Source organism: Octodon degus, unplaced genomic scaffold (genome assembly GCF_000260255.1).
Source record: "Octodon degus isolate 3935 unplaced genomic scaffold, OctDeg1.0 scaffold00144, whole genome shotgun sequence".
NCBI classification, from domain to species: Eukaryota; Metazoa; Chordata; class Mammalia; order Rodentia; family Octodontidae; genus Octodon; species Octodon degus.
The window spans coordinates 7,036,586-7,061,908 of NW_004524720.1; the positions used below are offsets into that span (position 1 = coordinate 7,036,586).

Sequence of the window (25,323 nt, forward strand, 5' to 3'; positions counted from 1 at the left end):
GGGTGGGGGCATTGCTGAGGAGTGGTGGGGGGCGTCCCAAAGGGGTGGAAGAGGGTCTCACCCATGCTGCGTCTGGGCTGGGACCAGTAGTAGGTCCTGATGGTGCAGGTTGTGGGAAGCTCTCCCACACACTCACCGGGCCTGGGCTAGGACTGGGTTAGTGGTTCATTTTAAAGTGCTAATAAAAGTTGTAGCTCTGTATTGGTGCTGTATTTCCTACATATCTCAAGTCAGGAAGCTTGTTGAAGCTCTCTGCTTGATAGTTCATGCAGAGATTTCATGTGTGAAATGCTTTCATATATGGTTACAAAAGGTCCACTGAAACCATTATTTAGAAAATACCTTGCTTGGCTTTCCTAGGGTGGTATCTAGGTACTCAGGTGATGATATAAGTGACAAAATTTTATTGCTTCAGTTTTCTACAAAGCCAGCTGTATCCCATGTGTGGGAAGAACAAGAGCAAATGAGAGAAGTGGGGGCTCATTGATATAAGGTCCATATGCACTGGGTTTTCTAAGATTGTCCTGTTACAAACATTTTTTAAAATATGACTGAAAGGCTTTGATATGTAAGTTCACAATTACCCAGTAATTGTTAATTTCTTTACAAATATTGGTTTAGAATTGCTGCCACAAGTTTACTGGAACACAAGTAGAGTTGTTCTTTTGGCGTTGTGTTGGTAACTTTCTCATTTCTGGGACAAAATACACAATCATCCACTACAAGTGAAAGACGGAAGGATTTTGTGTTTAGGGGTTTCAGTCTATAGTCAGCTGGCTCCAAGGCAGGGCAGCATGGCACAAGATAAACACTTCAAGGGAAGCAGTGGGCAGTAACTCTGCTTTTTTGCAGTCCCTTTATATTTCATGCAGTCCACAAGCCTATTGATTGGTGTCATCCACACCCAGAGTTGGGGTTCTGTTATCCATACCCAGAACTATAAATCAATTTATTCATCACATACCTTTAATCTTAGTATCACCCACAATCCAGTCACCTCACAAAAGTCACCCATGAGTGCATGAGGCTTTCAGGAGACATCTGGATTCAAATCATAACTGTTGTATTTCCACTTCTCAGCTACCTACAAGGCACATTACATTTTTAATTTTTATTTGGGGTTGGGGAGTTGAGATAGTCTTGCTCTGTAGTTTAGACTGACCCTGAACTCATCACATAGTTCAGATAGGCCTTGAATTGAGGTAGTCCTCTTGCTTTAGCCTCCTGAGTGCTAGGATTGTAAGCATATGCCACCACACTCAATAGGAGAAGGTACATTTTAATGATGTGAGTATTTTAAGTTCATAGCCCTTACCAAATTGTAATAACTTTTAACTTATGCTTCCTTCCCTTTTATGTATTTGGTACAGGGTCTCACTGTGCAACTTGGGCTTACAGTGATCCTTCTATTTTCAGCCTCCCCAGTGCTGAGATTACAGGTGTGTCCCACCATGCCCAGACTTTAACTTACTATTTTAAAGCATACTTTTATTTAGTTAAATTTGAATTCTTGAGCTTGAGGGTTTTTAACCTTTGATTCCATATTACTTTTTAAAAATTAGAGTCATTTTTATATGTGTTCAAAGAAGCAGAATTTCTTTCTTATTTTTTTTTTTTTCAGAACCAGGGATTGAACTCAGGCCCTTGTGCTTGACAGGGAAGCACGTATTCTACTGAGCTATCACTCTGGTCCCTAGAATTTCTTAAAGCATAGTTCTAATTGCATTGAAATAACTGAAGTTTTTATTCAGGTTTTTTATGTCTCCATAATTGCTGAATTATAGCACTTGCATGTGGTTTATTTGTACTCAGTAAGAGCACAGCTGGTTTCCAAGTCATGATAAAAATCTCTGATTGGATTCCTAGAGCACATTTCATGGCTAGATTGGCATTTGAATTATAGAGTAAAAACTCAACTATAAACCTCCTCATTCTTTGCTTGGATTTAGCAACAGTACTCTCAAGAAGCTAATCATGTATTCAGCTACTTCCTCTTCATGCCATTGGCACAAAACAGACACAAGAGGCCTTGATAGACAGCAAACTTAGTTTGCTAGACAAGAACTGAGGCTGCTCTGTCCCTACATAATTATACCTCTTAACTGCTATCGCAGGGCTGACTTGAACTACTCTCTGAAAGGATGAAGATATCTGTTCTCCAATCTTCTCTTGCCTCAATGTTAGACAATTTAGGTAAGTTACCAGTCCAAAGCAGCTGTCTTCAGAATGCAGTGCTACATATTTATGCAGTTGGATGAAACTACCCATGTGGACAGCACTACGTAAGAGGCATATGATTTTTTTCCTTTTGTTCTTAAGCTTATGCTTTAATGGACAGAGTTGACATATTCATAAAGGCTGATATATAACATGTTCGATAATGGGAAGCAAAATAAGTGGCAGAAGCACTGAGCATGGGACGTTCTCAAGAAGTCCTCAAATTTTAAATCATTCAAAACTGATTTAATCCAGTTGGTTGGCCATCTATGAATATCTAGGAAGGATCTGCCATAATAGTTCACTTTATCACTAGGGAGATATATATATATATATATATATATATATATATATATCTCCAAACTAAAAGCAGCCATTTTAGGCGGCCTGTTGAGATCTTGAGTTTTAAAAGTAGCTAGGCATGGTGGTTCATGCTTGTAATCCCAGTAATCAGGAGGCAGAGGTAGGAGGATTGTAAAGTTTTAGGCTGCCTTGGGCTACGTAGAAAGACCCCAAAATAAATGAATATAGTCACCAGACCGAAAGTAAATTGGGGAGAAGGGAAATTTTGGCATACCATTTATTTAAAATGGGAAGCTCACAGAATTTATCAGTGTACAATCTCAAGTATTGGGTAAAAGCACACAGCTTTCTGACAGTTGATTTTTTTTTCTCCAGTACTGGAGCTTGAACACATGGCTTTTGTACTGAGCTGTATCACCAGCGTGCCCCCCTACCATCTACCAAGGATCTGTCTTAAATCACTATGCTCCCCAGGCTGGGCTTGAGTTTATAATCCTACGTCAGCCTACCAGAGTGCCTGGGATTACAGGTGTGCACCACTGCATCTGGCCTGTATCTTTTTACAGTATATAGAGCATAGCATACATGGAAAAGCTCATTACAGTCGTTAAATTTGTTGTCAACCAGAGGAAATAATTATTGTTTAAGCCAGAATATTTTGCAAGTAGAATGTGTGAGTTCAAGGATAACTCATCTTAAAAGCTTATTCATAGATCACACATCAGAAAACTCTTTCCATGACAAGTTATTCCAGGAACCTAAAAGAGACATGATTAAGCAATAAGACATTGCAGAAATAACATTCCCTGACTATGGCATAGCAGTAGTTCATTCTGGTATGAAATAATGACCCTGGAAGGTATAGTCACTGGTGTTTTATGAAGAGGAAATGAATCACTGAAGTTAGAAGAGTTCTTTCATGAGCTGTTAATCCAATTGTTGGGTAATCCTGCCATGTGTATAGTACACACGGTCATTGCTTGTATCCAGCATTCTGAAACTGTATTTTCTCCAGAGCCTTCATTTAATTAAAACCTTCACAAAACAGCATCTCATTTATTTAGCAAAACAAAAACCAAGCAATTCAGCTGCAAACTTGCAAACTCATAGTCATATATATAAAATTGCCAGTATAAGTATGATTAGTTGCTTAGACACAGATTTTACAACTGGAAAAGCAACTGAAGGAATTACTAGAGCTATTGACAAACTAAACCTCTCACAATGATGAAGACATCTTTAACCAACAGGATGTTACCCAGTATCTCAAGGCCTCACTAGAAATCTCCTATTAGGAAAAGATCTGAAGACTGTGGAAAATCAAACTTCCCCTCTGAAGCACTGATCACCTTAGTCTATGAGATAAACTAATAGTAGATTAACAGGAAAGAAGATACACATTTATTAGCATATAGAAACTGAGGTCTGATCCCATCTTCCCCCATCCCCAAGTTGCCAGAATGGCTGTTCTCAGCTGCCTGAGCCCAGGGAACAATGAGTCTGCTATGACTCAGCACACCCACAACAGAATGCAGTAGCTATTGATATGTCACATACTCAGCTATTCTTGCTTCACTGGTACCTCACTCCCTCCACCCCAGCTCTAACCATAAAATACCGGCTCAATAAACTTGATTTAGACTCTCCTTCTGAGTTATTCCAGGGAAGTCTCTCTCAGATTCCTTACTCAGGCTGTGTTCTTTCACTGAGTTAATACCATTTACCTAAATAACACAGGAGTCAAAGTATAAAACTTAAAGAAGAGAGTAGGGAATGTGTGGGTACTTGAGAATACCAGTTCCTAGAGAAGAGCAAAGTGGGAGTGTAGGTAATTTTATTTTATTTTATTTTATTTTATTTTATTTTATTTTATTTTATTTTATTTTATTTTATTTTTAGTGTAGGTAATTTTAAAGGGATAATAAATTATGTTTAGGGCAAATGAATGAGTCCAGAAGAACAGACTAGGTTGAAGTTGTAGATGTGTTGTAGATGTACTTGCCTGTTTGTTTTTTTCTTCTGTGTGTTATGTATTTAACCTTCTATGACTAAATTTCAGTTTAAAAGCCTGAAGGCACCTGTGCTTCTCTTTTTATTGATCTGTCCAGGCAGTTATAAAAATATTTCAGAAAGTCTGTCTTTGTTCTGGGATGGTGGAGACAAGGGGAGGTGAGAGAAACCTTGAATCTGAGGCCATCTCTAGGGCAGTGATGGCGAACTTCTAGAGCTTTCAATAAAACAGCTCACTGTAGAGTATGTGCCATAGATACTCTACCACTGTAATACAGGGCTTCTCTGAATGTCAAACTTTGGTCTCTATGGTATTGACTTCTGAGCCTCAACAGCAGCTATGTAGGTCTTGGAAAAACTATTAAATTGATACTTCTTTCAAGAATATTTGGAGAAGTTTTCAGTGCAGATTATAGAGTTGTAGGTCTGTTACAGGCTAGTGCTGAGGTCTCTGGGGCTGAAATAAAGAACTTAACATGCCACTTTAAAATAATGCACACCCAAGGAGGGGAAGGGAGGCGTCTGCAAGTTCCCTGATGAATGTTGTGGAAAAAGAATTTTCAGGATGTGTCATTTAAAGAAGACATAAGAAATATTTATTGGAGGAAGATATAGGGCCCACTCAAGAGCATGGTTCAGGTGCTCAAAGAAATGAGACACATGTCACAAGCCAAGGTAGGTCACAGTTAAGGGGCTGTGTTCAATGTGGGATGTGTAATCTTACTACCTGGTTATGGTGCAAGCCATCCACATGGGTTTGAGGTGGAGATACGCCTGAGACATGCTGTCTGCAGTGCAGCTGTTTTCTGGGCAGAAGGAAAAGGCAATTTGCAGGTGAAAATGGGGTGGATTCATCTGCAACTGAAAGCCCAGGTTTGCCAATTTGGGGAAAGGGAAAAGGTAAGTAAAAAAGACTGTGTTCTGAAGCTGCAGGGTTTTGTTTTTTTGTTTATTTGTTTTTTGTTTTGTTTTGATTTGTTTTATTTAAGTACAATTTTAAATTCCAGATTTTTTTGGTCTCCTTTTGATATAGGACCTTCAGATTATATAGGAGAAATAAATGTAACCGCCAACATGGTCAGTGTCAGATACACTCTGTTCCTGTTATTCAAAATCAAAGAATGAATTCTAAGAAACAACAGACTTTAAGAGTAGGAAATTTTATTGAAAGAGACAGCTCCTGAGAGCAACAGGGGTGACCTGAGTAGATTGCTGTGGACCTAACTTCACAGAGGAAGTTTTTTAGAGCAAAATCATGAGGTGGGTACAATGTATACTAAAGCTGTGATCAACCAGTAAGATTATAAATATAGCCACTTAAGTAATATTGATTCAATGGGGAAGCAGGTCACGTAGCAAAGGAATGTGGAAAGAACAATGAACTTTTCTGGAAAGAATGGGTCCAGGGATCTGGGTCACCTACCAAGGGGAATGATATCTATCTAGATTTCATTGGGCCAGGTGTTACTACTTCTCTTATTCCCTGATGAAGCATGGAGGCCTGGTCATTCCATCTTTATCTTGAGGCCTGGCCTCCAAAAGATGTGTCTCTGGCCACAGTTGTAATGTTTTCGTCTTCTGTATTGACTCTTCCAGGGCTGAGTTCTGAGTTCTGTCTGACTGCCTATACTATTTCTACCTAACTTGGCTGTCTAGAATACATTATTATTATTATTATTATTATTATTATTATTATTTATTAATCTTATCCTAGGTCCAGCAAGCTCAATAATACAAGAGAAGGCTGAGTTACTTCACAGAATTGGACACAGATTTCAGTATGTCACAGGATCTGGTTCATGACAGTTATTTTTCCAGGCTAGCATCCTGTCCTAAAGACTAAGCTATATATTGGTTCCTGGTACTTTCTGTGTGGATTACATTTTTACTGCATAATAGGCCAGACTGGAATCCTCCAGTTGTACTTCTCTTTGGTCACTTTTATACCTCTCTCCATTTGCAGACTATTCAGCTCAGTTCCTTGACATCAAGACCATGGAAAATTCTCCAAGGCAAACACAGATCCTTCTGCCATGGATGTTGCCAGGCAGCTTCAATGGTAAAATGCTGGGTCCTGTAAGACTCAGATCTCCTTATTCTCATACCAGAAAAGGCCACATTTCTGCCAGAGCTTAGGTGGGGGAAGAGGCAGAAGAGCACAAGAGCCTCTCCTCAGGGACTCAGCAGCTTCTAGCCTATTGGCTTTGCCTTAGAATCTCCTCTTGTATCTCAGCCAGGGGAATTTTTATCTTCCGTGGGCAGAAAAAAAATTGGCTCAAAGGGATCAAATATTCTTCCAAATCTTTTTTTGTCTGAAGCCTGAAGCTCAGCTTTTAAAATTCAAAAGCCAAGAATTTGTCTCTTTTGTTCTCTGGTTCTGCTGTGACAACCCTCCCTTGAGGCAAAGAATGAATCATGGTCTAGCTGTCCAGAAGGGGGAGGGATGAATGGTAACAGGAAATCAGGGGGGAAAACACACTGGTTAATACATCCAAATATTAGCCTGCTAATTTAGAGATTCTCCTCCCTCCATTTTCTGTTAAATTGAGACAAACGTGTCCTTGCTTACAAAGCCATCTGTATTTGCTATGTTTATTTTGAAAGTTAGCAATAGAAATCAACTTATCCTTGCCTACCCCTCTTTCCCAGAGAAAATGAAATGCAGGTGCTAAGAGAAGGAGTGAGAGGACTGGAGCTAGAGAGCTTTTGGATATGAACTGCCATTTGAGCCATGGCTTCTCTGGTTTCTGCTCTTTCCCACATGTTGACTTTTTCCATCTCTTCATGACATTCACATCCTCTTTGTAGAAAGGGCCTAAATGTGTCCTCCTACTTCCTATCATGTTAAAACTGAAAAGCCCTTACTGTGGGATACCAATTCTAAGGGAACAGCTTTAAATGACCCAAACTGGTCAGTGGTCAGTCAGCTCCAGAGACCACTTGTAAGGAAGGATGGGATCCCATTTACAAAATGTCTTCAAAGTTCCCACCACCAAAGGAGGAAAGAAAAAGTTCTTGAGAAAGTGGAGACAGGGAAGGCAACCTCTTATGTGTCTAGTTTACCATTCCCTAGGTGGAAATGATTTCACCTTTATTGAAGCACCTGGGCAGCTTATGTACACCTACCACATAGCACTTATACTGCTTACTTTATAGCAATTTATGGGTATGTCTCTCTTTCCTAATAGATCACCAGCAAATTGCATGCAAGAATTTGCTTCTCTTCCCCATGAAAGCAAACACAGTGCCTTTAATGCATTAAAAGTACTGTACACCATAAATGATCATATGAATTAGTGGATGGAAATGAAGGAACAAGTTTATCAAATCACTAAGTCCAAGCAATCAGTGGTCATTATGAAAGGAGAAAGATAAGGCATTCATACGGTAGGTATAACTTAGAAAAAATACCCAGGTACTTTCAGTTATGTAGCATACTGGGCATTTTCTGCAGGCAAGTAAAGAGTTAAGCAGTTTTGCACAGTGTTCATGGACTTTTGACATGATATAAAACACTACAATTTTGGCTTTTCATTTTAGCTGACATAGTTTAAGTTGATGAATATTTTGATTTGTGCCAGTCTCAAGCAGTTTTAAATGCTATCCCTGCAGGAGTCAAGAAGTCCAGTCATAATCATAACAATATGCTTGTCAGTCAAAAGCACCGGAAGATTGTTTAGGTGCAAAGAAAGCATTTTCCCCTGAAAGGAAACAGGGCAATTGAAATCACCTACTTTTCAAGGCATTGAAGTCAAAACTGTTACCAGCTTCATGGTGTGAAAATCCAAGTCTCAAAACTCTCCTGGTCAGACTGCAGTATGTCCTGGGGCTATCTAAGCAAAAAGCAAGTTACAGTCAAAAGTTCAGAAGAAGATAGGCTAAAAGCAAAACACAATGATCAAGGTTGATTTCCTCACCTATACGTGGAGGTCACTATTTCAGCAGGGAACATGTAGTGAATTCTCTTCCATCTCTGGAGTCAGTGCTCTTGGATATGAACTGCCATTTGAGCCATGCCTTTTCTGACCTTGGGATCGATTTGCAGAGCCAACTAAATCAGAGAAGTCATGCAATTACACAAGATCTGGGCAGAAGAAAGAAATTTTCGTTTTCCTAAACAGATTGAGCAAATAATACTTGGTAGAGCTGACCTCAAGGTTATATTTAGGAATTATTTGCCTTATAGCAGGCAAAACTTAAAAATGCACATAGAATTGGATTCATTAGAAAAAAAGAGGAAAAGCTAGAAACCACAGTGGAAGAAAGAAGAGAAAAAATGAACAGCCCAGAGAAGTAAATTTCAAAGTTGGAAGCAGCCCAAAATTATTCAGATTGTTGGGTATGTTGATGTCAGGACCTTCTTTTTTCAATGTTAGTGTGACCTTAACAATTCCAGCTGTTCAACAAATTTGCTCAGCAACTTTATCCCACCAGAGGAAAGTTGAAACACAGACCTCTATGCCCCTTCAAATTTTATTGCATCAATAGTAGTTTTTGCACGGAAATGAATTGGTTAAATAAGAAGTTACTGTAATAGAAAGTACACCTTTCACCCCCAAAGAATTTCATATACCCCATGCTGATATCAAAAGAAATCTCCTCATGAGAAAGAGCAATGTGGAAAGTATAGAGGAACAAAACTTTGGTATTCCACGTCCTCTGGGAGCTTCAGACAAATGTGAAACAATGACTTCATGTAGTAGATAAATTTCTCACATTCTTTTAAGAGTTTTATTGACTCAATACATGTATCCAGTTGTATGAACACCAAGCCTGCTCAAAGAAGAATGTAAGTGGGTATTTAAAAATATATCCAGCATGAAAATTTAATTATCATGGATCCTATTGTTCAGCAATTAGCAAAAGTTTTGAGCATGTAGTGGTTCTTGAAATTATCTAAAACTATGCCCATGAGTATGCTCTATTTCACAGATATGGACAAGTAAAAATCTTATAATAAAAATAGAGAAAGTATATATTTACTATCATTTGTCTACATCTAATATTCTACACTTTCTACTGCCCCAAGATGCAATAAATACAAACTCTGGTGTTCAAGGCATACAGTTTGTCTTCAGTGCTCCCTCTTTGGCTCTGTCTCTGATGGCAAGTGGTATAATAATTTTTAAAGCCATTTCTACTCAACGCCCCTAAATGAATCAACTACACATCTCTCTCTGTACATAATACGCTGTTCTGTGATGCCTCTGCCTCTCTCTCTCTCTCTCTCTCTCTCTCTCTCTCTCTCTCTCTCTCTCTCTCTCTCTCTCTGTATTCCCTTGTCTCAGCTCTGTCTATCCTTTACATTTGATGCCTTCATGAAATTCTCATGGACCTCCTCAGCATTTTCCCAGGTGCCTCTCATCTGGAGTTTTCTCTGTTGACACTTGTCCTAGTTATCTTTTCCTGTAGTAATCTCTCATTATGTAGTCTGAAAGCAATATAGTATAGTTAAACCTTTAAAATCAGACAGACTTGGTTCAAAATCCAGGCTCTTCTCTGACAAATTATGGTAATTTAGCCTTTCTAAAGTTTCACTTCTCATGTATAAGTAAAGAATAAATAAAACTAATTGTACAGTTACGTGGTTTATATCTAAAAGGTCCCCCAAAAGAGTCAAATTTGGAGGTAGGACCTGATTTAAGAGGCACATCAATGGAGCCATGACCTGGAAGGATATATTCTTATCCCCAGCTCCTCCTTTCTCCTCTTCTCTTTCTGGTTCCTGGCCACCATTCAATAAACAGATTTCTTCTGTAATGCTGTTATGCTATGCTGCTTCTGCCTTAGAGCCAGTCAATCACGAACAGATTCCACTGATACTGTGACTCAAAATAAACTTCTCCTTGAACTTTCATGTGTTAGGTAGTCTCCCAGCAATGGAAAAGTAACTAAAACTGAAAATGGATACCAGGAGTGGGGTCAGCGTTGTGACTGAAGCTGACCATGTAGTTCAGAAGACTTTAGAATTGGTTTGCAGAAGGAGTTTAGAAATGTGTAGAGGTGAGAGCTAGAATGTTGTAAACAGAGATTAAAGAGAAACTCTGGTCAGAGCTCAGAAGGTTGGAATACTTACAGGAATGAGAATAGAACAGCTTATGAAATTTCAGTTGGGAATGAGTGCTCTATTGGCAGTTGGATTAGAGGCCACATGTATTATACTTTGGCAAAAAATTGCCTGCATTTTGCTCAGGTTCTAAGACTTTGTGAGAAGCTGAAATTAAGAATGTCAGACTAATTAATCTGGCAGAGGAAGTTTCAAGGCAACTCAGTGTTCTGCCTATGGTATGGATAGTGCAGATTGACAGTAAGAATTAGGAGAAGAGATCTGAATTATTTGAAACTTTTATTGTTTTTTGACTGCAAAGTTGGAGCAAAAGAGAACATGGTTGCTAAAAAGATTTGAATTAAAAAGAAGTCAAGAGATTGGGCATAGTGGCACGGGGCCTGTAATCCCAGCACTTGGGAGGCTGAAAACAAGAGGATCACTATGAGTCTGATCTACCCAGTAAGACCCTGTAGACCCTGTACTAAATACATAAAAAAAGTCAGATACTTTGCATCAGGAGAAGAGGAAAGATGTCTTGAAGGCATCTCAGAAATTAGCCAACACAACCCTTCACAGACTCAGCAGTGTAAAATGGTAAAGGTTAATTACTTTGAAAGACTTTCCTTTCAGAAGAGAGTCTCAGAGTACCCTGCTCAAGAAAGGTCACTTAGATAATTGACTCCTAGGCTCATTTCACCACACTCAGCCAGGCATTCAGAAGCCACTGTAGTTGGGTCCAAGCGGGCTGGCTAATGCTCGACCTGGCAGCCAAACTTTGCATCATCCACGTGGTTGTTTTTTCGTGTAAAGAGAATTCAAGAATCATGGTCTCATAGTGATGTCTACCTAGATTTGGAAGACAGCCTGGAAAGCCAGGCAAAATGAGCATATTCCTGACCAAGAGCTTTGGAGTGTGTGAAGCTATGAGAGTTAAGCTGAAAGTCCAGTGAAGACCCCAGGACATTAAAGCCTCTTGAAGAAAGGTACAAACAGTGACCAGAGCTAGCCTAAGAGAGAGGTCATGTGGACTGTAAAAAGCAAGGCCATTAGGAGTTGGGTTGCCTAAGCTCTTTGAAACTCACTCCTTACCACAAGCTGCCTTGAGTCCTTGATGTGCAGGTGCAGTACTTTGTGTTTGCCCTGCTGAGTTTCAATCTTATTTTGGTATGTTCTTTCAGAATTGTACCATTTTATGATGTTAATGTTTCACTTTTTTTTTATGTTTGGGTTCATAGCTGATGGTTTGCTTTGAGCCTCAGAAGAAACTTTGGACTTGGACCTTTCAGCTGGAACTGTTGAGATATTGGTGACTCTTAGAGACAGGCTAAATGAATTTTGCATAATAAGATGACCACAGCTTTTGGGAGACCATGGAAAAATGTTATGGTTTAGATCTAAAATGTCCTTTGAAAGTTTCACATTAGAAGATGGAGCTTGAATGAAAGGGACCACTCACTGGGGACATGACCTGGAATGTGTGTTCTCATTTCTGGCTCCTCCCTTTTTCTTCTGCTTCCTGCTTGTCTAGTGGCAAAAGCTTTTGTCCTTCATGCCATTCCACCATGCTGTTTTCTGCCTCGGAGTCACCTGACCTTGCACTGCATCTGATGAAACTGAACAAAAGCAAATTTCACTTCTTTAAAGTTACAAGTGTTGGGGCCAGGGAGATGGCTCGGTATAATAAGCACTTGCCTGACAAGCACAAGGGCCTGAGTTCAATCCCCTGTCCCTCACCCCCCCCAAAAAAAAGAAAGTTACAGGTGTTGAGTATTTTATCTCAGCTACAGAAACATGTCTAAAACACTAATTTAGAAAGTTCATGGAAGAATCAACTGAAGTATACAAATTTCTTACTTATATTACAAAGTAAATCAGTCAGGTTTGGTCTTTGTATTGAATGCTTTACATGTGGAATCTAGAAAAGCTTCTAACTTGTAATAGTTTCACAATTAATGCTTATTGAATGAATTAATGATTATTGGTTGGTTAGTAAACATTGGTTCTCTCTCTCTCTCTCTCTCTCTCTCTCTCTCTCTCTCTCATGTTGCAATGGCCTACAATTTGTTGGAAGACTGAGTTTATGCATACATCTCTTTAGAATTTTGATTAAAAAGTTTCTTATTAGTGCTTAGTCTTCCTGTTTATTATATAACCCTCAGTGGCATTTAAGATCCATTTATGTTGACAGTTAAGCCACCTGCCTATTTTTCTCTGTGCTACTCTTTACTGGAGGGAGCAGTGGAAGAATAAAAATAAACATAAAGAGGCTGGGAAGTGCTGCTTAAAAAATAGCAATCGGGGCTGGTGAGATGGCTCAGTGGTCTAAAGCACCTACTTAGAACAAGCTTAGCAAAGCACAGGGACCACGGTTCAATCCCCCAGCCCCACATGCCAGCCAGCCAGCCCCCTGGTGGGCTGAGCTGGCCACACACACACACACACACACACACACACACACACACACACACAAAAACAATCATTTACTAACCTTCCCAGAATCCTGAGTATACCAGAAAACTCAAAATAAAAGTCCAACTATCAATAGTAAAGGTCTTGAAGAAGAAAGGAAGAAAAGGAGGGAGGGAAAGAAAACAGGAGACATGTAAGATTTGGAGGAAAATAGAGAGAGGGGAAGGACAACCAAAAAGAAAAAGAAAGAAATGAAACAAAACTTTGAACATATTGTAGTTGCCTCAAGGTTGTGCGTCACATCTGTTCCCAACCTGCTTATGGCTCCTGCTGAAACGATCTCAGAGGAGTCTGAAATCCCTAAAGAACAGTTGTATTTAAAGTCAGAATATATAGTCTTGCCTTCAGAGCTTGTGCCAGTCTACTATACTATTGATATCTTAGCTCTGTATCTGTCAGAATAAGAAGGGAAATCTTAAAGACTAGACAATCCCTTTTTTATTTCAGCCAGTCCAGGGCCTTCTTTAGGTTTTAAAACGTTACTTTCTCCATCAGAGAGTTTGTACTGTCATACACCAGAGAGACAGCATGGAGCAGTTCATACAGGTTTTCCCTTGGTGTAATGGAAACTACACACGCATTGCAGGCTCCTGGTGCTCCACTGAGGTGGGTATGTGCTACTTTGAAGAAAAGGAAGCCATTTTCGCCCACATTATCCTGATTTATGCATTAGTCCCTGAAGGTCCAGACAGATTGGAAAAGATCTGGTAACTGGAGAATTGGCAGAGTGAGAAAGTGTATTTTGTAAAAGACTGCAAACTTCATTCTCACTTTAAATTCTTGCCCTGGGCAATGTATAAGTTACAGAGTTTAAATCATTTAAAAAGATTAAGCCAGATTGAGAGTGAAAGACTATAGCACAGCTCTGTGAATTAGGGTTGGATTATGTTGGTAAAACATTTTTTAAGTTGCCCAAACATAAATCAGTCCTAATGAGGCACCTGTGATTATGGACAGGTCTAATGACCCTCTACTCTCAAGATATTCTCATTTTTTCTCTATTTGCATTTTTCCAGTTGGAAAAAAAAAAGAAGTGGAGAGAATTTTTTAAAGAAAGGTTCTATTAAGCCCGATACAGAAAGTTAGAGTCTAGGATGACATAGGTGCTGAGCACAGGAAAAATATGACTGCAGAGCAGTGGCCAGGAAGTCAGGCACAGCAGAATCCAGTGGTGGATTTGGGAGATGTTGTCACAGACAGCAGGGAATGGAAATCAATGCTTTCTGTGTAAAGTTCAGGAATTCAAATCACCTGTCACCCTCCTGTCCCAGCGGACTCCACTACACATGTACTGGGTACATCTTTCTCCTCTTTGGCCAATGAATAGTCTAGTCCCTTGTGGTTCCTTGTGGGTTTTTTATATCCCTCTTATCTATCTGTGAAAAATCTTCATTGCTTCATTATGTTTAATTAAATTTAGGATTTTGACCTTGGTCTTCTTCTTCATGTTGGCATTATTCTTTGCAATCACTGCTGTACTCCTACTAGCAGATAAATTCCTTCCTTCTTCAAATACCATTAGAAACAGCCCTGGGGAAAAACAACAACAACAACAGAGTTGCATTGCTCTTTTGCAAATCTTGCTGAACTGGTCGGACTTGAAGTCTTAAAAAAAAGCTGTCTTCTGGATATTTCCAGTCTTTTACTTATTTTTAATAGCTCATTGAAATTGTCTGTTCTTATGTTCTCTGCCATTTGTAAATATTTATCACTCATCACAGGTAATTCACTTTTTCGGTTGGCATAGAAAGTCTACATATTCCACTACTGCTCGTCTTAGTCACCAAATTTTGAGAACAGATAAAATGAATTGCTGTGTTTCTGAGCATCATACGACCATGAGGCTGCTAGTGGGGGGGAATCGTGTGAAGTCTCCTGAACCTCATCACCAGTGAGAAAACAGATGAGGGCCTCATGTTTAGAGGGCTAACTTAGGTCATATCATGTATTTTATAAAATTCATCAAAATTTCCACGTGTTTTAGCAAACAAATGATAGTGCTAAATTTCTCAACTGTGTGACCTAAAATCCTCTATGAATGTTTGTTCATGTAAAATGATTACATTTAAAAATAAAACCTATATGAACCAAGTATTCTAAGGCTATGTTGGGGGGCATGATGATCTTTTATTGTTTCTCTAATCCTAACATTTAGAATTAGCCACATGTTAAAATACAGAACAGAAATTCAGAAAGATAAACTCACCTATCTAAGACTATGCAGTTCTAATGTCAGGTACTTAGGATTTGCACACATCTGTTTCATTCTAATGCCCTGTTCCTTCCTAAATAGATTGTTCCAGGGATAATAATAACACTTGAAGGCCAAATAGAACATCAGAGTTCTTGGGCCAGCCAAATAGCTCAGCAGATTCAAGTGCTTGCAAGCAGGCTTAGGGGCCAGAGGTTCGATTCCCGGACCTGCTATGATGGCCCTTCCCCCAGGGCGCACTGAGATGGCAATTGAGACTGGGTGTGGTGGCACGCGCCTGTAATCCCAGCTCTGGGTAGGCTATAAACAGGAGGATCATTACTAGTCCAATCTAGTAGTGAGACCCTGAACACCTTCTAGACTCTTCCCTAAAATTTAAAAAAAAAAAAAATCAAAGTTCTCAAGTAATAATTTCATTAGATGTTTCTGACAATCTGTTATGATTGACAAGCAGCAACTATTATTTACATATTTTTACTTGAGGAGATGGGGAATCGACAGGTTCACAAATTTCTCAAAGACTCCAGTCTCCTGTTGCCTCCTTTGGTGCTTTTCTTCCTGGTATACACTGCTAGCTCCTGAAACTTTCTCTGAACCACCTCTGCATACTGCTTCCCTCTTTCGTGGTGTTGGAAGGTGGGAATGATGAAGCACCTGAGGGTAGAATGACATGATGAGGGTAGAACTACATGATGAGGAGGTAGATACATACAACAAAGCTCTGTATATTTTCTATTCAAAATAAGTTTTGTTTTTAAAAGCTATTGTGCATATGTGTGATGGGGATTGAATTGAGGCCCTTACACATGCTAAACATACATTCTTACCTGTGAGAGACACCCCAGGCCCCCTACTTATTAAATTTTTAACTGACAAAATTATATAAATTTATCATGTACAACATGATGTCTTTATATTTATTCACATTGTCAAATGGCTATGTCTAGCTACTTAGCACATTGTCGCCTCACTTTTATGTTGAAACTACTTAAAAGCTATTTTATTAACAATTTTTAAGAATTTGATAGTTTTATTAACATAACTATAGTCAAGATGTATGATGAATTTCCTGAACTCATTTCTTCTATCTAATGTAAATTTTGCAGTTTGATCAACATTACTAGAAGTTTACCCCATCCTCATCCTTTGGTGACCACAATCTACCCCACTTATGCCGCACACAGTTTAGATCATGTGGTAGTTGTCTGCCTGTCCCTAGCTTATTACTTTTAATATAATGATCTCCAGGTGTTTTAGTTACATTTTTCGTTGTAGAGACAAAATATACAACACCCAAAGTAAAAGGTGGAAAGGTTTATTTGGCTCATAGTTTGTAGAAGTTTTAGTTCATAGTTAGCTGGCTCCATGGCAAGGGTATTTCAGAGGAGAAACAGTTCATGGTAGGCAGAAGGCAGCAAGGTAGCAAGCCACAGATGACAAGCACTCACTCTCTTTCCAATCCTTATATCTTATCAATGCTACTTGCCTTCAGGGTGGGTAGGACTCACAGAATGGGGCACCCTTAATCTACAAAGCATTATGCCAAACCCATCAGTGAACTAATTTAGTAATCATGTACCCTAGCATCACACACTTCAGATCCACTCTCACTTGAAAAATCCCCCTATGACAGCATGAGGCTTTGAGGGGGCATCTAGACCCAAGCCATAATACCAGATTTAACAATGCTGTTGCAAATGGAAGAATTTCTTTCATTCATAAGGTTGATTAGTATCCCATTGTGTGTATTTGTCACATTTTCTTCATTCATTTATAGTTGATGGTCACTTAGTCAATATCTTAGCTACTGTCAATGAACTTGGGTGTTCTCTGCAAATGTGTCTTTGATAGACTGACTTAATGTCCTTTGGATATAGGAAAATAGATATTGAGGCAATGACGAACTGCCCATGTTTTACTTAGAAGAGTTGGTAGTGTGATGAAGAAAGTGATGAAGCAAAGGAATAGGCAACAATTTTATAAATACTGCTTTGCAATGATGATAAACAGATCTAAGTGGGCACATAGCAGGTATGGTCTATAGGGAATTTCTGCAGATAGGTTATTCTAAGAAATGATGCTTGGGCTAGGAATATAGTTCAGTAGTAGAATACTTACCTAGCATGAACAGATCCCCAGCATTGGAGTGGGGAGAGGGAAAAGGAATAGGAAGGCGTGGAAAAGGAGGAGAAATATGATAAGGCAGAGAAGGAGGAAGAGAATAAAAAGAGAAAATATGCTTCAGAGTGATCACTGTGTGTGAGGTAGAAGAGGACATTTGTCTGGACATATCCTGCCCCTCTGTCTTCTCTTCCATTGGTAGAAGTTTGCCCCCTAATAACACCTTAGTGGGTGCTGGGACATCAGACAATAGAATATATACTATGATGTCCTATGTCTGCAAATCTGAAAGCGATGGGAGTAAACAGCCACTTTGGACATGTGAGTCAGGTTAGTGGGGTCTGTGGCATTCACAGAGCAAAAGAATGCTTATCCTGCAGGTGGGGCAAAACATGGAGGGTTCCATTATAAGCTCAAAAGCAACTTAGGTTGTGGCCAGTCACCACCACGTCTGTCTCTATACCTCTAACCCACTCCTACCCTCCTTCTAATTTTCCAAAATACCACTGAACTCCATAATGTGGCACAACACTTGGGGTTTTTGTTTGTTTGTTTGTTTCTTAGATTTGTGCTAGATGCAATCCACTGAATTTTCACCAAGTATCAGGTATAAATAAGTAATGGATCCATGGATCCTATCTAAAACAAAAAGCAAAAACAAACAAAATTCTCAAGTAGTCAAATGTACAGGATTGTTTTGTTTTTATTTGTGTTTTTCAGGTTTTTTCTTTTTTTTTTTTCAAGATCTCACTATGTAGTCCTTGCAGGCCTTGATCTCACGATCATCCTGCATCAGATGCTTGAAATACAGGTGCATACCATCACACCCAGCATATATAAACAGTTTTAATTGAGTAATATTTGTTAGGGACTCATTATTTTTAAGATGAGAAAACCTGTGTTGTGCTTGTGTGCATACCCAATTAAGTACTGGAAATAAAACTTTTTTAGTGAAAAAAATACAGTGAAAGATGAGAAAAAAAAAAAAAAGACCCGTGTCTTATGTAATAATCAAGATGACAGTGAAAACTGCTGATGTAAACAACCTAGAAAATCTCATTTCCACCTCTAAAATAGACCAAACTCCTTCTAAGAGAGGCAGAACGGATGCCTAAGTAAACTAAAATAAACCCATCTACCCTGAGGGAAGAGACTGTTTAGCTTACATAGTGGAATGAAAGCCATTTTTGTTTGGGTCTTTTCAGTTTGTTTTATTGTTATGGTTTTAAATTCCTCATGATAAGAGCTCAAGTAATTTTCCTCTCTATTTTAAGTTGCTAGTGGGCTGGTAAACCTTTTTATTTATTTCTAGTGTTTATAGAAAAAGATCTTCCTTTTCTCTATCTGAAGATAAAATGATCTCCAAGCTAAAGATTTTGCCAGTGCTCCTGCCTGCTGCCTTTTCAGGAATTTCCTTCCAGAACTTGACCCTTCCAATTCCTAATAAAACCTATTTTTCATCTTTCCAAAAATAAAAAATATTTACCAACAGGGTTTAGTTTTATGATACTGCATGTCCCTGGCTGATGCTGCTATGTGGTGAAGCCAAAGAAAAACCTCTGTTGGCAAGGAACAGAGAGCAGGAGAAAAGAAGCAAAAAGGAGGAAAAAAAAAAATCCTTGATGTTTGGGACTTGCATATTAGCATTACAAACAAGTCCACAGAGCATAGCATCCACACAGAGGAGTGTGTATCAGCTGAATCCCCTAGGCTCTGAGCTGCTAGAAAGTGTCTCCAAACTCAGTCCCTAATATATTAACTTTGACGCTAGAGCTGGGAATCAGGTTGAAGGTTGGGTAAGGCAGGGGTAGAGTGGAGAGATACTGCATCCTTTCAACACCTATTTTTTCTGACAAGAAAAGACTTCCATCAAGGGAGAAGAAAATATAGCCCAACCTGAAATGTCAGCCCTCAGAAAGAGAACTAGGCAGTTTACATCAGGAAAATCTTTTCACTGATGAACTAACTTAAAGGACAACCTGATGCCTGTTGTATGTTCTTTCTTTTTGGAAACTATCTTTAGAGCTGAAGAAGGATGATCCTTTGGTAAAAAGAAGAATGTGAAATATTGAAGAAACATGCCCTACATATCAGATACTCTACTGGATGGCTGCAAATATTTCTTTTGTCCTCATGTCTCTTCCTTGTTGTGTTATCTGCAAACCAGAAATGAGGAGAATATGGGTTTGGAAAGGTGATAATTGCTTTTTCTTGTCCGAAGTCACACATCCAGTGTAAGAGAAAGTACAAGTGCATCATAATAGTCCCTGTATTTGCTTTGTAATGGATATGGCAGTGGTGCATGGTGAACTACCCAGTAGACCCTCTCCCACGATATTACTCCTTTGCCCTGTTTGGGGATGTGTTGGGTCCTAAAGGCCCTAGTGATTCTCTTTCTAGGAATTGGCCCAGTGGAAGAGAGTAGCCTCACCCAAAGCAGTTTCCCTTCCTGGAGCAACCTGCAACGAAGACTGGTAGTTGGGAAGATAGAAAGAACTGTTTCCTTGCATCCACTGCAGGAACAGTCTGGAACTCTCCAAGGGGCATTCAAGGCCTTGGTGTGCATGCAACCCAATCTGTAAATCTGCCTGCTCGTAGATGTTGTTCTCAACATATTCCCCAGCACACACACACACACACACACACACACACGCACACCCCTCTATTTCAGAGTCTTCTTCTCTGAAAATTTGACTATGACAACATTCAGGGTCTAGAATGTCATTAAAAATAATCCAACAATCTAAATGGCAGGTCACAAAAGCCAACAGAAAATAAAAGCAACCTTCTCCATAACTTCAGTACAGTAGCTTTAGTATTCTATATAGGGATACTGAGAAGTGAAACTCTTATTCCTGAAAAAATTTCATATATTTTATTTGTCCTTAGTTTTAGAACAAATATGAATGCTGAGACTCCTTCCATCATTCCACCCCAGACTACCTCCATAATACAGCTTAAAAAATAATTGAGGCTTAGAGAACAGGAACTGGCTTGGCCAGGTCATACTGCTATTTCACAGATTAGTACCCAGTGCTGAGTCTGATAGATCACTATAAAACACAACTAAGTTCATGACCAAATGTTTTATTTTGGGCTGGGGAGATAGCTCAGTAGAATAAGCACTTGTCTGGGAAGTGCAGGGTCCTGAGTTCAATCCCCAGTACCAAAAAAAAATTAATTTTATTTCACCAAATGCATTTATAGTGTTTGTTATATGTAATAAAGTACTGAAGTCAGCAATGCTAGGTCTCCTCATTCCAATGATAGAGCTAGTGATGCATCGCTGCTACCATTAAAAATATAATAAAGGAATTCAAAATGATGGATGCAAATGATTTATCCTCCACTTTAACTGGCTCATTTTTTATTCTGCTTATGCTATCCAAGTAATATCTTTTGCCTTTTGTTTAGGCACTGGGAATCGAACTCAGGACCTTATGCTTGCCAGGCAAGTACTGGCCACTGAGCTATATTCTTGGCCCCTCCAAGTAATATCTTTTATACATTCACTTGAAACTGAGACAATTCCCATAGCTTTCTTTTACCCTCCATTACGCATTTTATTCCCATGCATGAGCGCACACAGCTCTCCAGAGGCTGGTCCAGGTTATGAGAGCTGACCTGAAGCAAGAGTGTCCCCTTTTAAAACTTTTTTTTAAAAAGACATGTATTAGTACATTTGCATAATACATTACATGCAAAGTGGAGAACGGGTACATGTATGTAGTTCATGTATTTTTGGTTTTTTTTTTTCTGGAACCAGGGATTGAACTTAGACCCTTGCGATTGCCAGGGAAGCGCTTATTCCACTGAGTCATCTCCCTGGCCCCTGAAGCTCCTGTTAATTCTTTTTATTTCCTCCCCACCTCCTCTGTCTTCACCCCTCCCCCTCCATCTCTAGGTCCCCTTCTCATTTGCAAAAGATCTATCTTTTTGTTTACTATCATCCAGCTTGTATTTTGCCCTTTACATTATTTATACTTGGGGCTTCTCATATAAGAGAAACCATACAACACTTAAGCTTGTGGGGCTGGGGAGATGGCTCAGTAGAATAAGTGCTTCCCTGGCAAGAGCAAGGGCTGCAGTTCAATTCACAGTTCTGCAAAAAAAAAAAAATAAATAAAAATAAATAAAAAATTAAAAATTAAAAAAAAACACTTAAGCTTGTGTGTCTGCTTCCTTTCACTGAGCATTATTATCTCCAGGTGCATTTATTTTCCTGCCAGTGATACAGATTCATCCTGTTTATGGCAGAGTAATACTCCATTGTGTATAAAACCACATTTTCTTTATCTATTCTTCTGCTGATGAGCATATAGGTTATTTCCAAGAGTTAGCTCACCAAGCTTTAAGCAACACATTTTTCTTCTTTGTCATCTTTTTTTTATTTTTTAATGTCCCCAAATTATATGACCTATTATTTATATTCCTTGTTGAGGATTGTGGCACATGCCCATGAAGCCAGCACTTGGGGGGCTGAACCTGGAGGACCACCATGAAGTCAAGGGCAGTCCATGCTACATAGCGAGACCCTGACTCCAAAACAATCAGCTTTATAGAACTCCAGAGCTGCTTTTCTCTTCCCTTAGCTTAGTTAACAAGTTTTTCAGAAAAAAACTGAAAGAAGATTCAGTTGGGAAGGAAAACCTTCCAGTGCACAATGCTGGTGTCCCGCCACCCCTTGCTGCATGCCTAACCCTATTCTCCATCATGAGCAAAGGACCGTGGCCTTTTGTTGCACAGGATGGATTAGCATTGCTGAGTCGCTTGGCAGGAGGAAGGACTTTCCAAGCTCTCACATGCTGACGTGTTGAGAGTACATGGTTGTATAACACCATATTTTTTAATACAACTGACAGTCTGTCTTGGGAGTTAAGTGTTTTTTGACAGTTTTTATGCACCTGTTAATTCAAAGCTCTTAACATATGCCAGTTAAAAAGAGTCAGGCACTAAAACATGTACTTTAGGGGCTAAATATGGCTCAGCTGCAATCTCAGGCCCGCAGGCAGGCTGGAGGCCGGCTGGCTGACGGAAACAGTACCTTCCTCCAAGATGGAAATCAGCTGTAGCCTCCGCTGTGGGACCTGAACAAACCATTTCTAGGTGGGGTGCTTGGGACTATCATTTGATTTCTCAAAAATCAGATATCAGGGCCAACTCAGGTCTTCAGGATGGTCGATCTTCTAGATAGTGTTTTGTTGTGTTCAGATGGAGAGAATCCAGGATTTGGAAAGACACGTTCGTCATGGTTGTTCTGGGTGGTGCTGGCATGGCCTGCGACCTGGAGTCTGTCTAGCACAGCTCCCTTTCTGCCCCTGTTCCACATCTCTCTTCTACACTTACCCAGCCACCCTAAGCTAAACTGAGGGGAAAGACCTGAATTTTTCCAATACTGTCTTGATAGTTTTGAAGGGATAAGCCTATGCTCTCACCTACAATACAAACAGAAGTATTTATAGTGTAAATAAACAAATAATTCTCATGAATTTTAAAAATAATGATTAAGGACTATTCACTTCAGCACTAACCATATGCCAAAAGATAAGTGATTGCTTCATGCATACAAAGTACGTTAAGCTCAAAGAACTAAACCAGGATAGAATGAAAGGTAAATAAATAATTTCCTTTGTTTCCAAATACTACAGGGAGCAAGGGGTAGAATTGATACATTTCACTTTCAAGGTTCCAGGTCAGTATTGCATATTAGAAATATAACACAAGCTGCAGATGAAAGCCCCATATGTAATTCAAAAATTTCTAGTAGACACATTTGAAAGAGTAAAGACAAACAGGAAAAATAATTTTAATAATTCATTTAACCTGTATCCAAATTATTGTCATTTTAATATAGTATAAATTAATGAGATATTTTATGTTCTTTTTGTTTATCTTTGTACTGTCTCTGAAGTCCAGTGAATGTTGGACACATCTGAATGCAGAAAAACCACATTTAAAGTGCTTTTTTTTTTTTTTTTTTAATGTATTTGGTTGTTACAGGGTCTCATTATGCAACTCAAACCTGTGGTGATCCTCCTGCTTTCAGCCTCCCCAGCGCTGGGATTATAGGCTTGTACCACTAGCCCAGACTGTGGCTGGCTCAGCCCATCATGGGGCTGGGGGTGGGGTCTGTCATGGCATGTGGTGCCAGGGATCGAACCATGGTCCCTGAGCTTGCCTAAGCAGGCACTTTAGTCCACTGAGCTATCTTGCTGGCCACACATTTGAAGCTCTTAACAGCCACACATAGCAAGGTCAGTTTTAAAATGTCAGCCATAAAAATCTTCCAACAAATAAAAAGTAACACTGAATGACCCTCTCAGTAATTGTATCATTTTATTCCATGTTACAACATAGTTTTGTTCCGTACAACTGTTGAATTGTCTCTTCTAGCTTGGCAGTGATGAGCCCCAGGTTCAATGTGAAAAACAGCAGAAAAGGAAAACTCCTGAAACATGGAATGAATTATGTAGAGGGAAAGGTGAATTTTCTGTCATTAGAGATTTAAGCAGCATTTTAATGGGTGTTTACAGTGACATTGTTGTAGATCTTATCTGTGGTCTGGAGTTAGATAGCGTAACATAATGTGCATGGTGCTTATGAGCTTGGGATTTAGCTAACAGACCTGAAACAGATACTTTCTGTATCTTATCTTAAACATCTCTTAATATGGTGTTCATTTTAGGTGTAAAGATATGGAGATTCAGGGAGGTCAAGGGTCACACTGATAGCATGTAGCATAGAGTTCCTCTATCAGTCCAGAGCTGACTTTAAAGCTCCTGTTGTTTCTACTACATTCGAGTGGCCAGCCTTTACTTTCCCTTATCTGGAACTTTAGATCAGTGACAGAAGCTCATAGAAAGAATGTTTTAGCCAGCAGTAGAATGGAAACATTATGATTGCTTGTTTAACTGTGGTTAAAATGCATGTCCCCCAGCTACCACTGTACCTGACACCAGGGAGGGGGCAGTGCTGTGCCCGTAGAGCATCATTGTTCTCCACCACGTTGCATTCATTTGGACTTTGTCTTTTTACCATAGTACTGCAAGTTTGACCGCAATGAGTAGCTCATTTGTGATGCAGACTTCTCTCAAAGTCATTTTTAATGCAGATATTATACAAATGTTCTTGGGGCACAAACGGTGGTTCATCTAGAGGTGGGAGGCATTGACTTGTTTCCAGAGACACATTCCATTGTGTCTGTCCTGCCCTGATCTGGTTAGGGTTGGTGCAGGGAGCAGGAAGCAAATGGAATGGAAGGGAGTGGCACGGAAAGCAGACGCTTGAGTGCTACCCTGTGGAAGGTTGTTACTGACTGTCAGTGTTCTGTTCCTTTGCTATTAGTGCCTTTAGGACTTGTCCAACCCAGCACACAGCAAAAGTCTCTGCATAAGGACCTGTGCTTCACCAAGGCTGGTCTTTTGTAGCTTTATAGGAAGAAGTCCAAATAACAATGTCCATACTGTTATTCTGGCTTTCAGAGCAGTTTAAAATTTCCAGTGCTTTGATAACAAGACAGAGAGAAACAACACAGTCAAATTTCTTTGTATTCCTTAGCTGAAAGGCACTGGGTTGAGTTTAAAACAAGTTACTGTGGCTGGAGGTGCAGCCTAGTGCTAAAGTACTTGCTTAGTTTTCACAAAACCCTGGGTTCTATCCCCAGTACTACAGGAGAAAAAATCCTTTTAAGCCTCAGGTATGGTGGTGGTTCATGCCTATAATCCCAGCACTCTGTAGGGCTGAGGCAGGAGTACAGAAAATTCAAGCCTAGCCTACGAAAATGGTGTTGACAGCAAGTTGGTGAGACCATGTCAAAATAAAACACTATATAGAAAAAAGACTTGAGGGCTGGGGAGATAGCTCAGCAGTCTAAATGCCTGCCTGGCAAGCACAAGGATCCAGGTTCAATTCCCTGTGCTGTATGCCAAGTGCTGACCTCTGA

The 25,323-nt window shown here is 39.5% G+C and overlaps 1 protein-coding gene across 1 annotated transcript in view; it reads left to right on the plus strand.

The window, feature by feature from the left end:
• Positions 1-24,072, plus strand: part of LOC101569284 (RAB6-interacting golgin) — a 115,172-nt gene extending 91,100 nt beyond the window's left edge. The window contains exons 7-8 of the mRNA XM_012517049.1: positions 23,775-23,957; positions 24,067-24,072. Of these exons, the coding sequence (XP_012372503.1) occupies positions 23,775-23,957; positions 24,067-24,072 (189 nt within the window). The remainder of the gene's footprint in view (positions 1-23,774; positions 23,958-24,066) is intronic.
• Positions 24,073-25,323: the final 1,251 nt, after the last annotated feature.